This window comes from Eurosta solidaginis, chromosome 4 (assembly GCF_040869045.1).
Source record: "Eurosta solidaginis isolate ZX-2024a chromosome 4, ASM4086904v1, whole genome shotgun sequence".
NCBI classification, from domain to species: Eukaryota; Metazoa; Arthropoda; class Insecta; order Diptera; family Tephritidae; genus Eurosta; species Eurosta solidaginis.
In genome coordinates this window covers 18,492,588-18,508,983 of record NC_090322.1, presented here as the reverse complement: position 1 = coordinate 18,508,983, position 16,396 = coordinate 18,492,588, and the positions used below count along the sequence as shown (strand labels likewise).

At 39.0% G+C, this 16,396-nt stretch overlaps 1 protein-coding gene across 3 annotated transcripts in view; it reads right to left on the bottom strand.

Annotated features, from left to right (window-relative positions):
- The window catches only part of LOC137249180 (zinc finger protein 91-like), a 218,185-nt gene continuing 201,789 nt past the window's right edge, over positions 1–16,396 (bottom strand). For all 3 annotated transcript variants that reach the window (XM_067780481.1, XM_067780480.1, XM_067780482.1), the window contains 6 exons: positions 13,860–13,937; positions 13,479–13,781; positions 9,573–9,713; positions 9,202–9,492; positions 1,766–1,875; positions 1–1,691 (listed from right to left, as the gene is read on the bottom strand). In XM_067780481.1, the coding sequence (XP_067636582.1) occupies positions 1,860–1,875; positions 9,202–9,492; positions 9,573–9,713; positions 13,479–13,781; positions 13,860–13,937 (829 nt within the window). In that variant the 3' untranslated portion in view covers positions 1–1,691; positions 1,766–1,859. The remainder of the gene's footprint in view (positions 1,692–1,765; positions 1,876–9,201; positions 9,493–9,572; positions 9,714–13,478; positions 13,782–13,859; positions 13,938–16,396) is intronic.

Sequence of the window (16,396 nt, the reverse complement as noted above, 5' to 3'; positions counted from 1 at the left end):
ATCAAATTAATTCAAAAGAATAAATTTTAATTTTTCAATCTACACAAAAATCCATACAAAATTAATATATTGTTTTAATGTTAACTTTACAAGAATATAATAGATTCTAATATTTGTTCATAATAAATGACTTCAAGCACATTTCATTTGCCTTCTAAGCGATCAGTTTACGTGAAGTTGCGAAAACAATAACGATCTGCGACTTTTACCCAAGTTCAGCCCTGTAGTCTGCGTATCATACTAAGAACGAATCTTTTGACATTTCAAAATTGAAAATTGTATCGTAACTGGCGTTCCACAGGTCAGTGCCAATAATTGATTCCAGTGCTGCTCCGCATGCGACTTTCATTGTTTGCGGAATCTCTGAAGTTTGATATATAAGGATGCGATCACTAAGGTAGCTTTTAATGACGGGCTGTAGGTAGCATATTATTTGAAATCGCTGCTCTAAACCGACCAGCAAGTCTGCCCATCTCGCTCTGTTGAAAGCGTTTCTTGCGCCTAAGTTTGAAAGGAGGACAAATCGTTCGGATTTAGCATTACCTCGCTGTGCTATTTCTAGGCTTCTAAGGTCGCCTTCAATTGCGTCTCAAGTGCATTTTCTGGCCCTGGAGCTATGCTGCTTGGTTGATAGTATTATTGCTTGTTCTATCGCACGTGCGCTACGTGGTTTTAGGAGCCTTTCAAAAAGTGTTTCGGCTGTGTCTGATGGCAAGTTCGGTTCCCCTTTGCCTTTACCAATTAACACAAGCTGCCTTTTCCATGTTTCGGGGAACAATCCGTCCTTAAGACATGCATTATACATATTTACCAGTATAACCTCTGGGCGCATTTTTGCGATTTTTCATTGGCTTCTACTGGAATGCCATCTGGCCATGGGGTATTATTATTTTGTAAGCTTCTTACTGCAAAGTTGTGGTAAATGGCGGGGGGTCTTCAGGTGTACTTATGTGGTAATCAATTATTTCCATTATTTTGTGGGAGGGGAAAATGCGTTTACGTTTTTTATACATTTAAGCTATATCTAGCTCCGGTGTCGGCATCCTGACCTAAATCTTTATAAGTAATGTTTTGTAACCCATGCCTCAAGGGTCAATTTTGGTGTATAGCTATACAGAGCCTTACATCTGCTCAATATAACTGTTGCGACATCAGCATTTTCATAACCATTGGTTTTTCCGCAGTGTTACTCTGCAGAATTTAGGTCGAATGCCGGTGTTGGTGCCGTTGCCAGCGCCACTGTTGATATTGCTATTGCTGTGCCACTCCCCATTTGTATATGTGTGCTCTCTCTATAAAGAGTTATGACCTTTGCGACTCGCGCTGGTTATTGTTGTTTGATCATTGTCATCACCCTGTGAACTTAATTCATCAAAATCAGAATCTTGTTGTTGTCCACGATCGCTGTACGGATCATTAATATTTGCTTGTTTCGTTTTTGTCTTATCAATGCTATCGATGCATACTTCTTTTATATTACCGAATGTTTCGTTACTATTGCATAGCATATTTGCGCACAAGTATGACCTTACTAAGATCAGTACAGCTGGCGTTGAGTTCGATTGTGGCATGGATTCGTATTCATTCTCATGCAGGGATGTATTATCGTTTTGTTTTAATTGATCGTTATTCTTTAGTCAGAGAGGTACCTTCAATATGCTTCGTTGGATGCTGGTGCCAGCGCGTATGACCTGCCGAGTAAGAATAAATTAGGGAATTAAGAAACACATAAATGGTTTCTGCCAAAATTTTGCTCAGTACTCACCTGAATATGCTGTGCTAATGGATGTGACGATCTGGGTTTGTGATCCAACTCTTAAAGCGCAGAATGTAACTTGAAAGTGTGTGTGCGAAATAAGTCAGCATTGATCGTATCTGAAATAAAAATTGGAGATGTTGATTAATACTTCGAACGAATTCATAATCAAGAAACTACTCTGCTAGTTACGAGAAGTAAAAACTTATTGACCCCTATTATGGTTGTCAATAGTGAGAAAATTATTGTCGACGCTCATGAATTGGTATCGGCGATGTCAAAATCGATAACTATTGACAGGTGTTGATGCGTTTTTGGCATCAGATAAACCAATCGCCCTTATTGTCATTAGCTGTGTTTTTTTTACATCTATAGATGTTTATCATTAAACTTTATATAGACTGCTAAGCGTAAAAATTTAAATACACCTCTGAAATTGCTGCGCATAAGATTATACTACTAAATTTCAATACATAATGCGATTCAAATGAAATATGTGTTATGTTTCAACTCTACACTAATTCTATGTATCACCTCTTAAATGTTGCGTGTCTACTATTCATCGCAACGGATTCAGCTATATGTTTTACATTATGGCCACCAGAGGTTTGCGTTTCCGATTTTAGGTACACCCTGTTCTGTATCTAGTTATTTAACCACTGCAGGTAGATGGGGCTCCTAAGCATTATCTAAGCGAGCACAAATCACCTACCCAGATTGCGCATTCACGAGTTCAAAAGTGCTTCGTTCTGCGCATCTACACTTGACTGCTTGAGCGAATGAAAGAAAGAGAAAAAAACAAGAGCTAAAGGAAAATGACGTAAAAATTGCCCATAAAAAACAGCTGATCTAATGTTTACATGCGCAATGCGCAATCTTCTCTTGTGTGATTTGTGTTAAGCGAGGATAAGCGTTTTTTACGCGCAAACGTCACTGAACGACGACGTGTTAAATTCGGTATTGCCATCATCGTTTTCGATAACTATTGACGACCATCGACACATCCACATATCACCTAAACGGATTCGCTTCCCAAGGCAGTCGGTTCTATGTACCGGAGCGACTCGGGATTTTTCCCTACCAAGGACTGTAATTTCAGTGTGACCCCATCTAATTTGTTTTGTGCCCCCCACAAATTGTCATCCTCCCAGCAGCTCCCTGCAGCAGGACTGCTCCATATTCTCTAACTCCGGGAAGGCATCGAATCCAATCCGGGTCCGTCTTCTGACCCCGGTCCTGAGAAATGGTTTTGCTGCATCTGCCGGAAAAGAATCTTTTTAGGACGGTCATACTCTGTTCAGTGTGTCTCGTGTAAGGGATGGTTGCATCGGACAGGTTGTTCTGGGCTTGATCCCAAAACCCGACGTCCACGTAAGTTTTATAAATCTTTTGTGGCTCCCTGCTGTTCACGCCCAAGGGCGTCCCGTAGTCTACGCCTAAGCGCCCCCCCCCCCCCCACTACCTTCCAGCAGCCCCGCTGCTCAGCAAGCCACAACAAGTACCCGCTGCTGCTCGCGCCCCACGGCGCCAACAACTCAAACAGCTGATACCACTCATAACTACTACCTTCGTAGCCCCCGTCTTCTCCCCCCTCTTTTCCGGAAGCAATCGTGCAGGTCAGGGAAACAGACTCTTAGTTCCTACCTCCGTTTGCACCGTCTGCCAGCACAGAATATATAGGTTTGCGACATCCGCACAATGCAGATCCTGCCTTGGGTGGTGCCACTTCCCTAGATGTTCTGGTCTACGCGACGGCAACCCCCCGACGGGTTTCATCGCGCCATGTTGCCAGGTCGCAAACCCAAATCATCCGGGTACCCCAATGCTTGCCCAAGGACGCCCAGTCCCAGGGCCACAACAGCAATTGCGTCCTGGCCTTCCACAACCCAGGCGTAGTCACCCGTCACTTACCCCCAGAGTGGCGACGTCTCCCCTTATGCACTTCAGAATTCTGCAGCTAAACTGTAATGGACTAACTGGGAAGATTACGGAGATAGTCGATTTCATGAAGCGGCACAACATCCGCATTGCTGCGATTCAAGAGACTAAACTCACAGCAAGATCTGCATTGCAGACCTGCTCTGGGTATAATGTCCACAGGAAAGACCGCGAGAGCGGAAATGGAGGCGGTCTCGCGTTTATCATACACCACTCTGTGCAATATTATATATTTGATCCTGGCGTCGACCGCAGGGACAATGTCTTAGAACGTCAAGGCCTATCTGTCCGGTCAGGCGATGCAAACCTAGAAATCATCAACATCTACATCCCTCCTGCCACCTGTTGCCCCAGTGGATACCGCCCTAATATCAGGGCCTTACTCACTGGCAACAATCGCATTATCTTATGCGACTTCAATGCCCATCATGATCTATGGCATTCAAACTTGCGGATGGACAGTAGGGGTGAGATGTTGGCGGATCAAATAGAAGAAACGACGTTCTGCACAATAAACGGAGACGCCCCCACACGTATGGTAGGAAGCTGTCACAGCTCGCCAGATATCTCAATCGTGAGCGCAGAACTCGTAAACTGTGTCAACTGGCAGCCGATGGTAACATTGGCATCCGACCACCTGCCCATACTTATTTCGCTTGAGCGTACCGCCGACTTCATCGTCACTGAAAAACGCACTTTCATAAACTTCAAAAAAGGAAAGTGGGAAGAATAAAAATCCTTTACAGACAACCGCTTTGCTGCCCTCCCTATCCCGACTGATGCACGCCAAGGGGAGCGTGCCTTCCGTAGGGTCATTAAATCCGCCTCGGCACATTTCATTCCCGCCGGGAGAATTCCCGAAATCCGGCCCCACTTACCGGCGGAGGCCGCAAACTTAGCAAGAGAACGTGACCTTATAAGACAGCTTGATCCAGGCGACCCCCAAATAAGGGATATAAACCAACGCATCAGATTGTTTGTGGATGAACACAAGCGGGTGAAATGGGAGGAACACCTAAGAGGTTGTAACCTCTCTACCGGTGTGGGTAAACTTTGGTCCACCGTAAAGTCCCTATCGAATCCGACTAAGCACAAAGACAAAGTTTCCATCGCCTTTGGCGACAAAGTGCTGTCGGACGCGAAAAAATGCGCGAGCGCTTTCTGCCGACAATATATAATGCATCCTACGGTCGACAAAGATAGACGGAGAGCCAATAGACACGCACATAAACACAAATTCAGCGCGTCACCAATCACCATCACCGCTAAAGAGGTTGAGGACGCCATTGGTCGTGCTAAACCATCCAAAGCAGTGGGCCCAGACGGCATAGCCATGCCGATGCTTAAAAGCCTAGGGAAAGAGGGTTTCAAATATTTAGCGCATGTCTTCAACCTGTCTCTTTCCACCTTTGTCATACCTGAGAAATGGAAAATGGCCAAGGTGGTCCCGCTACTAAAGCCTGAGAAACCAGCTAACATAGGTGAGTCGTATCGTCCGATATCTCTCCTATCGCCAGTGGCAAAGACGCTCGAAGCCATTTTGCTCCCTTATTTCCAAGCAAATTTGCAGCTAGCCCCTCATCAGCATGGCTTCAGAAAACTCCATAGCACTACCACCGCGCTAAATGCCATTAGCACCCAGATAAATTGCGGTTTAAATCAATACCCCCACCATAGAACAGTACTCGTAGCGCTAGACCTATCAAAAGCTTTTGATACGGTCAACCACGGTCTACCCTTCCCCCATGTCTTAAAAGGTGGACCGCAAATTATCTGGGTGGTCGGCAGGCATCGGTGCAATTTAGAAATGAAACATCAAAACCAAGGAGAATTAAACAAGGTGCCACAGGGTGGTGTCCTATCCCCACTTTTGTTTAATTTCTACATATCTAAGCTACCTTCACCACCGGAAGGAGTCACAATCGTTTCCTAGTAACACGTTAAACTCTTACCTATCCAGAATCAACCCCGACATACAAAATGTATGCCCCGCTTGCAATGTGTCCCCACATGACACCAACCATCTCTTCAATTGTAATGTGGAACCAACGCCTCTAACACCCCTTTCCTTATGGTCCACCCCTGTTGAAGCGGCAAGTTTCCTTGGACTCCCGTTAGAGGATATTGATGACAATTTGTGATTGGTCGCGGCTATTAGGTGGGGCAAGCATTGCTACAACAACAACAACAACAACCTAAACGGATTCAGGTATATGTTTTACATTATGGCCACCAGAGGTTTGTGTCTCCGATTTTAGGTACACCCTGTTCTGTACCTAGTTATTTAACCACTGCAGCTAGATGGGGCTCCTAAGCATTATCTAAGCGAGGATAAGCGTTTTTTACGCGCAAACGTAAACGTGTACGTCACTGAACGACGAAGTGTTAAATTCGGTATTGTCATCGTCGTTTTCGACACATCTTTCGTATTAGCTAAGCAAATTGGCTGTGTCGTCGCCATCACACCATTGTGGATAAAACAAGTGTGATATCTTATCCGTCAACTGCCTGACAGGATGTTCAATATGGCTACTTTTTCGCATTTTGGCAGCGTTTTGACAGGGTGTTCGATATGGCGGCACATAGGGCCAGCTGTCTTCAGTGGTTGATAGAAAGAGATACAGAATGAGAAAGCGACAGTCAAATAAAAATTAGGTGATCCATTCTATTTGTAATTTTGACGTCTATGCAGAAGTTATCACACTTGTTTTATCCGCAATGCATCGCACGACGCCATTTTTGTCGACGCTGTTTTTTGTGCGACAGAAGGAAATTTTTTAAGTAAACCATTTCTTGTTTAATTAATTAAATATACAAACATGTAATATGCATCGTTTTTTTAGATATTCAAAATGAAAATAACGAGTGCGCAACAATTCGAGGTTCTTGTAGCTGAGCTAGAAAAAATTGGAGTTATCCCTTACTTTTTTTTCTATTGAGTCTAAGCTCTTTATTATTTTCGTCACTAGAGCTCGCGCTACTGTTATAATAAATTTAAATTTTGTAAGATCATGAAATGAAATTTTATGTTTTTTTTTTTTTTTTTGGTTTGGTTTAATGGCACGGACGTTAGTCCATAAAGCCAGGTTTAATCTCGAATGGTTATTTCTTTAGATTGTTGTAAAAAAGTTAATATGTAATTTTGGCGTCACTAGTATACAATGGTAATACCATAGCGGCCAGAACCATGTGTAGCAGCTTGCAATTTGGTATTCTTTTTTGTAATTGTTCGTATTTTCAAATATTATTGGTTTTAAAATGGCGCCACGCCAGGTTATATTCAATTTGATTGGTTTTTGACTGGCAACACGCCAGGTAACATTCGATTTGATTGGTTTTTGAATGGCATCACTCCAGGTTATATTCAATTTGGTTGGTTTTTGAATGGCACCACGCCAGGTTATATTCAGTTTGGTTGGTTTTTGAATGGCACTACGCCAGGTTATATTCAATTTGATTGGTATTTTAGATGGTACCACACCAGGTTATATTCAGTTTGGTTGGTTTTTGACTGGCACCACGCCAGGTAATATTCAATTTGATTGGTTTTGAATGGCACCACGCCAAGTTATATTCAATTTGGACCATTTTGAGAGGGGTGTTAGAGGCGTTGGTTCCACATTACAATTGAAGAGATGGTTGGTGTCATGTGGGGACACATTGCAAGCAGGGCATACATTTTGTATGTCGGGGTTGATTTTGGATAGGTAAGAGTTTATCCTGTTACTGTATCCAGATCGAAGTTGATCTAGAGTGACTCGCGTTTCCCTAGGGAGTGTGGGTTTCTTTTCTGCAAGTTTAGGGTATTGTTCTTTGAGTACTGGATTCACCAGACAATTCCTGACATAGAGGTCCGACGCCTGTCTATGGAGTTCACTGAGGACCTGCTTATGTTTTTTGGCTTCATACGGCTGTGTTCTCAGGTGCCGTATTTCCTCATAGTGCTTACGGAGATGACTCCTTAAGCCCCTGGGCGGTGTTAGCTCATCAATGAGATGGCTGTTGGGATGCCCATAGAACCGACTGCCTTGGGAAGCGTATAGAACCGACTGTCTTGGGAAGCAAACATGGTCACCACCCTCGATGGAGCTTTCGCAAGCATTCCGAGTGTATTTCTGCCATGAAAAGCTTCTTGGTAAAAGTTCATTTGAATTGCAGATGCTGTTCGGAGTCAACATAAAATATGAAGGTTTCGTCCCCCAATTTGTAAGGAAAATTAAAAATAGCACGACGCTACTTGGAAGAGAAGCTCGGCATTAATCTCCTCAGAGGTAAAGCGACTCAAGTATTTTTTTATGGCACTAAACGTTTTGTGGAGGGAATAACTAAATAGAAGGGGATCAGAACGATTTTCATTTTTTTAAACTTTCGTACTTCGCACTACCATATCCCTACTGGTAGTGTTATTACGTATCATGTATATATTGCAAATTTTGTTAAGATTACAACTGTAAGCACCTTTTTTTAAGTAGTCAGGGTCTTTACCAGCAGCGTAATGTCCAAGTTGAGATTTCTAGTGTGAAGGTCTCTAGGGTCGGGTATCTCGATAGATAACGTTCTCTTGATAGTTTTGCAGCTTCGGCCGGGAAGTGTGGTATTCCACCGGCCGGAGTGAATAGTGTCGAAGCTGAACTGATGGCTTTCTTTAACAAGAACTTAGCACATGTGATATATATAGGCTGCTGAATTGTATTTTTAAATCCAACTTTTATATGAGAAGCAACAGCAAAGCATTCGTGAGGGTTTTCAAATCATAGCACGTTCGATGAAAAAGACCTTGTGAAATGCCTAAATGTGTTTTTTGTTTTCCAAAATCGTTTAATTATATTGGGGCTGAAAACTTAAAAAATAAAATCCAGTGCTTCTTTATAATTTTTCCAATATAAAATAATTATCCGTCAAATAAACTGCAAGTGGATGCAGTGTAGGTTAAAATTGAGATTAAATAAATCTCAACATTTAAAGCTTGACATGGAGACGTAGTGGAAATGATATCGAATATTTGATTAGGTTTACCTAAATTTTGTCAGTATACCCACTTTAAATAAAAATACCAATAGGACAATAATTATTTTTGGAATTTTATAGTTAAGCGCGGTACCCAGATCATAATGCACGAAAACCCCCATCTTTAACGAAATTTTGTGAGGAAAATGGTAAATAAAAAAGCAAAATTGATATTTTTCAATAAAATTACTTCAAGCCATGCTGATCTTATGATCTGGTTCCATATTGTGTAATTCGACCACGTATCGAAAAACGCTTTCACTCAAACAATAAATATGATTTTTTCAAACTATTCGTAAAAGTTAGAATAAATTGCAGTTATTACACGTAGACACTATTTACCATATTTCTTTAATCCGATTCACAATTTAAGAGATATTGCGATGTAAAAAATTTGTTTCGATCGTATAACACGATACCGGCCCTGGATTCCGCGCTTTACGGAGTAATTAACCTTAATATAAGATCTCAGTCTACGGAGTTTATGAATGCCATTTTACCTATTTACTTTCAATTTAGCCTCTTCTTCTCTTAACGCTGCCATATTTCGTTCACGCGTCTCTGGATCTTCGTCTTTATGCGTCGTTGAGTGTAATCGTAGCTCCGAAGGCAAACGAAAAGCTAAGGGACAAAACTTACATCTGTGTATATTATCACCAAGATGAATTCTACGTAAATGCGCATTCAGTACACCTGATCTAGTAAAGCACCGTTCGCAGTATTTGCATTTATATGGTTTTTCACCGGTATGAGTACGCATATGATGGCTTAGGTTCGCAGCTGTTGCAAATCTATTTAATACAGGCAGAAAATAATTTTGGAAAAAAATTTGGTAAAATATATTAGGACGAGGATTTTTATGATAACTTACCGCTTTTCACAAAAATCACATTTATGGGGCTTTTCATTGCTATGAATTGGTTTATGTCTATTTAAGTCCGATGTTGTTTTAAAATGTTTGCCACAAATATCGCACGGGTATTGTTTGTTGTTGTTACGTATCTTCTTGTTTCTGAAAAAGAAAAAAAAAACAAGTAATCAAGGAAATAAAAAAACGAGTTTATTTTTTAATATTAAAAGGAAGCGAGGATTTGAATTTGTAACTAAACTAACAATGTTTTGGCTACTAAAAAGTCGAGTATGTTTAAATTTAAACACGGTCTTAGTATTTTTAGGCACACGTGCAGAACGGCAAGTTATTTTTTTTAGCTGAGAGCTAATTTCAAAATTTTGTAAAAAATGCATTTGTTTGTCATGATGAAATGATAGAAGGTGAGGATGGAAGCAGTTTCTCGCTCCAACGTCGCCATAGTGAACGCCCTTACAAATAAGAATGTGGGCGCTTTACAAAACTCCTTTTTTATTTAGAGGAAAAAATGTATGTAAAACTATACAAATCATCTTTTCTGAAAAAATAGAACACTTTCGTGCATAAAATTTTAAACTTTTTTTTTCTTGCAAATATCTTTTGGCATTAGGGAATTCTTTCAGATTAATAATACCGAAGTAAAAACATTTCTTTTGACACCTCTGCCGACATTTTTGGCCGTTTACTAGCATTCGACCCCTGTCCTAGAATATTACCTGCAATTGATGCGTTCGAAAAAAATGTATAACCTGCATACGTTTAAAATTTAAAAAAGCAATCTTCATTTTATAATTATTGGGATGAAAGTGCGCAAAAATCAAGCTAAATACACTTTTTTCTGTATTTTGGCATTATTAAAAAAGTAGGAATTTAAGTATCATTTCAAGATGGGTCCTTCTTCCCCATTCTCATGTGCTTCCAAAATACAACCTGGAGCTAAGAGCGGTCGATTTAACAGGTGTCAAAACATCCTCCACCTTCTATCATTCCATCATGTGTTAGTTTAAGTCTGAGTTAAAAACTTAACTTGCCGATCTGCAAAAGAGCCTTAAAGAACATCTTCGGCTTATATCCAAACCCTCTCTCAGCAAAAACACAGTTTTTCAAGAGCAAAAAACCCGTTTTGACAGCTATATTGTGAATTGCTATAAATATGAAGTACAGCAGTGAGTGATGAAAAATCGCTTTGTGTATTCAAATAAGTTGTGTGGTTTAAACTCAGTTTAATATATTGTTGATAAAAAAGTTCTTGCAGAGCAAAGAAAATATTAGTTTTTTGGACATATCGTTTATTTTCTTTCATGTCCTTCCTTTTCTTTTCTTTTTTCTTTTCTCTTCTCCCATTTCTTCTCTTCTCTTGTTGTTGTTGTTGTAGCGATAAGGTTGCTCCCCGAAGGCTTTGGGGAGTGTTATCGATGTGATGGTCCTTTGCCGGATAAAGATCCGGTACGCTCCGGTACCACAGCACCATTAAGGTGCTAGCCCGACCATCTCGGGAACGATTTATGTGGCCACATTAAACCTTCAGGCCATTCCCCCCTCCCCACCCCCAAGTTCCATGAGAAGCTTGTGGTCGCCAGAGCCTCGTCTGTTAGTGAAACAGGATTCGCCGCGGATAGGTGAGGTTGACAATTGGGTTCGGAGAAGCTATATATTACGCTGGCAACCTGAAGGGTTGCGTTACACAACCCCTTAAATCTGGTATTTTAGTCGCCTCTTACGACAGGCATACCTACCGCGGGTATATTCTGATCCCCTAACCCGCTGGGTCCCTTCTCTTCTCTCTATTCTCTTTTATTTCTTTCTTTCTTTACTTTCTCTTTTCTTTCTTAATGTTTCTTCCTTTCCTTTACTTTCGCTTGTTTCCGTTTTCTTGCCGTTCTTTCATTTTTTGACTTTATTTCATTTTGTTTTAGTTAGGCAAGGTGCACACGAGGCTACGCGTCATAGACGCTGCAAGCGAAATTTGTACGTTTTGATGCCGAACACATGTATTTGAATGGAGAGCTGCATGAACGCGACAAAGCATGAAATTTTCGTGTAGCTAAGCGTACAGCAATGTTGGTCGCTGAGCGTACGTACGGTTGAAAAAAAGGAAGAACAAGATGTTTGTTTACATTTTTTTGTATGCAAATTTGTGTAATTAGTTAAAAAATGTTACTTTAGTTAATAAAAGTGCGTGAAAGGTATATTACCAAAGCGAAAAAGAGTATTAAACACCACAACAGCTTGGTTAGACATTGTTGAAGCGTTTAAAAGGCTAAAAAGTGTTGGAAACTAGAAATCACCCTTTTCTCTAGTCCGCGGTGGTTTAAAATTGCCTTTCATAATTTACAAAGGCACGGGGATGCAAACAACGTTTAATACGTATTTTCAATAATTGTTTACTTTTTGTAGCGACGCTCGAAAGTAGCTTCGTGTGCAGATCTTGAGGCGTAGAGAAATTGTAGCTATATGAAAAATCTTGTACGCGTCTATAACGCGTAGCCTCGTGTGCACCTTGCTTTATTGATGTTAGAGAAAAAAGAATAGGAATTGTATAAAGCAAATGAATCGGCCTCGCTAGTTAAGAACATATTATTTTATTTTATACATTTTTAAATTTTATTTTTTTTTATTAAACTGCTATGCTCTATTATGACAGAAAAACTCAAAAGAATTAAACATACCAGCTGTCATTAGACCTATTCCTAAACCGCAAAAGAAATCATCAGACGTTTTTGTATTTTTTAAATTAGAAATTTGATCCTCCCCTTGCTGAGATTCTAATTCGAGTTGTAGTATTTCTTTTCCCGCAACCCAACCATTTCATAACAAAAAATTATTACTAATGTAAAAATTATTACATTAAAATCCAAGGTCTAATTTATTTTAGTTTATTTTTTTATTTATTTTTTTTTTTTATTAACAAAATAGTACACAAAATTGTTTCAACCAACAAAGCGAATTAATATTCCAACTTGAATATTCTGTTGTTGTAGAAGTGCTTCGCCCCATCCAAAAGACGCGACCACTCACAAATTGTCATCAATATTCTCTAACGGGAGTCCAAGGAAACTTGCAGTTTCAACAGGGGTGGACAAGAGTGAGATGGGTTTTAGAGGCGTGATTTTGGATAGGTATCTGTTACAGTACCCAGATTGAAGATTAGGTAGAGTGACGCGCGTCTCCCTAGGGAGAGTGCTCTCCTCTTCTGCGAGCTCATGGTATTTATTTTTAAGATCTGGGAAATTCCCGGTATAGAGGTGCACGCCTTTTTGTGGATATCACTGGGGATATCACTTAAGCCCCTGGAAGGTGTGGCCTCTTCAATCAGATGTCTGTTGGGATGCCCAGGTTTCTGAGTATTCAACAAAAACTGTTCAGCATTTCATTTCTCTCCCTAATGGGGAGTACTCTCGCCTGTGTAAGAAGACAGCCAGTAGCGGTTCTAATAGTAGTGTTTTGACAGGCCTGTATTTTATTGCAGTGAGTAACTTTGGCGACCATATCGGGGACGCGTAGCATGCAAGCGGCCGGCCAATTTGTAAGTGGTAATAAACGCCCCTCTGTCTTTACCCCAATTGCTATAGGCAAGAGATTTGAGGATTTTATTACGCCTCTGGATTTTAGGTACAGTTGCGGTTGCATGCTCGTCAAAATGGGGTGTAAGACAGTCGGTAGCGTAATTCCATCAACGTGAATGTCTAATATGGTTGACATTTCATTGTAACTTGAATATTCTTGTTTGTTTTTGTAAACACCACAGAAAATTACACATGTACTCATATTTGCTTACTCTCCCGCTATACTTCCAACAAACTATGTACACACAGTCTCATAGATTTAATACGTGTTATTGCCATTTTTAAATTAATATTTTTTCCCCTTGAGAGGCCTATCGACACATGTATATAAAAGTCAACTTGCCTATTCCTTTTCAATGTATGTTGCTTTAATTTGGCTTCTATTTCCATTAAGGCCTTCATATTTCGATCACGCGTCTCTGGATCTTCGTCTTTATGCGTAGTTGAATGTAACCGTAGCTCCGAAGCGAAACGAAAAGCTAAGGGACAAAACGTACATCTGTGTACATTATCACCCATATGAATACGTAAATGCTTATGCAGTAGTTTTTTTGTCGTAAAGCACCGGTCGCAGTATTTGCATTTATATGGTTTTTCACCGGTATGAGTACGCAAATGCTCCCTTAGGGTCACAGCTAGTGAAAATCTATTTATTACAGGCAGAAAATAAAGTTTGAAAAAATTTGGTAAAATATATTAGAAAGATGATTTTTTGATAACTTACCGCATTTCACAAAAATCACATTTATGGGGCTTTTCGCCGCACGGGTATTGGTAGTTCTTGTCACGTATGTTTTTGTATCTGAAAAAAAAAAAAAAAACCAGTAACCAAGACAAAAAAACGAGTTTATTTTTTGATATTAAAAAGAAGCGAGGATTTGAATTTTATAACTAAACTAACAATTTTTTGGCTACTAAAAAGTCGAGTATGTTCAAATTTAAACACGGTCTTAAAACTTTTTAGTATTTTTTAGACCCACTTGCAGAATGGCAAGTTATTTTTTTAGCTTTAGAGCTAATTTCAAAAATGTGTCAAAAATGTATGAGTTTAGCCCCTCATCTTAGGTTAAGTCTGAGTTGAAAAACTTAACTCCTCGGCTTATATCCAAACCCTTTTTCAGCAAAAGCACAGTTTTTCAAGAGCAAAAAAACCGTTTTGACAGCTTTATTGTGAATTGCTAAAAATATGATGTACAGCAGTGGGTGATGAAAAATCGCTTTTTGTATTCAAATAAGTTGTGTGGTTTAAACTCGGTTTAATATATTTTATAAGTCAAATTGAGCTTTTTGTTATTGGAATTAAAATTATTATTTTTTTTTATTGTTGATAAAAAAGTTTGTACAGAGCAATGAAAATATTAGTTTTTTGGACATATCGTTTATTTTCTATCATGTTTTGATCATGACTGACGCCTTGTAAAAGCGCATAGTTCCCTTTTCTTTCCTTTCTTCCTTTTCTTTTCCCTTGCCTTCTTTTATCTTCTCTCTTTTTTTTTCTTAATTTTCCTTCCTATCTTTTCCTTTTCATCCATTTCCTTTACTTTCGCTTGCTTCCGTTTCTTACCATCTTTTCATTGTTTAAAAATTATTATTGGCCTTTAATCTTTAAATTTATTAAATTATTTTATAAGCTCGAGGCCTAATCCAAATAAAACACAGTGTTATACTTTGTATTTGTATTTTCGATATTCGATTTTCATTGTTTTAGTTGAACTATGAAAAAATCGCCGCTAGGTGGCGCAAGGATCGAGATATTCACAAAAATCGTATTAGTGGTCCGATTTGGCTCATATTTGGAACACATAATACATACAAGAATAGAAAGCGACCTATGATGTCCGATTTGGCTCATATTTGGAACAAATATTACATACACTCCGGTAGAAGTGACATCAAAATATTTTGGAGTTGGAGGAGGGACAAGCATACGTGGCGCAGAGTCGAGTAAAGTCTTTGGAAGGATTATGTATTGAGGAGTTAGATTGTAACAAATTGTCAGGAAAGATTCCTTGTAGTAATGAGTCACTAAATGAACTAAATAGAATCGAGAAATAATAGGCAATTAACTAAAAACTAAAAACTTGAAAATAAAATAATAAAAAAAAAAAATGTTTAAGTTAAACGGTTTTATTGAAAGCAATACTTACATGAAGTAATAATAATACTACAAGCTAGAAAATAATTAGGCAGGTCCTAGGTACTAGTCATCACACTCCTCATCAATATAGGACGTTGCTCAGAAAATTAAATAAAAGCGTTGGACGCGTCAAATTTCTATTGATAGCCATATATAAAAGACCAACTGAACCTTAATCAGGTTATGCTACGCCTCAAATTTTTAGAAATTTCACGCGCCCAACGCGGCTGTCTTATGTCCCCAGAACCCCACCTACACAATAAGGCGGGAGTACTCCCCATTAGGGAGAGAAACGAAATGTGGGACAAACAGTTTCTGTTGAATACCCAGAAACTTGATTGATGAGGCTATACCTCCCAGGGGCTTAACTGATATCCCCAGTGATATCCACAAAAAGGCGTTGGACCTCTAGGCCGGGAATTTCTTAGTTTTTAAAGATAAATAGAAACAGCGCAAATAACACGAGAAAATTATTTCAGTTTCTGATGGTTCACTTTTTTCACAAAAAATTTTATTTTAGTTGTGTTTTTATCCACAAAATTTGCAAACTAAAAACTAAATTTTTATTTGTCAGAAAAAAATAAAGAAAAAATGCCGAATGTCTAAAAACCCTATCGAAATACAAATTGGCTCATTTGTTTTTAATGAACTAGATTGTATTTTTCTTGTATTTCGTTAGTTTTTTCAAATATAAGACGAAAAAAATTATGAGAGAAAAAATAGAAAAAATAAAAATCAAATAAAGTTGTGTCATATAGGTATAAACTTTAAATGAATGCACTTTTTTCTATTCAGTACTAAATACTTTTGCCATAAGGTTATTTTTTTGTATACTTTCATAGCTTACAGATATGTTAAATCAATTTAGGAGTTGGGTGCAAAAAAGACGTAAAAAAGGTAAATGGAAATAATAGCCCACTCCTTCTAATTATTCAAGTAGTTTATTATAAAACAGTTTGTTGGTTTCCTTTTTAGGTATATATCGCGGATAACTGACTTATATAAAAGAACAGGGCCCTTGATTATATAAAGTATTTCAAAAACATGAAGATATTGTAACGAGTTTTGGGAAATTCTGATTGTGTTGCACCTTCTCCTATCGTTCGAATCGCTGAACTGTCGAA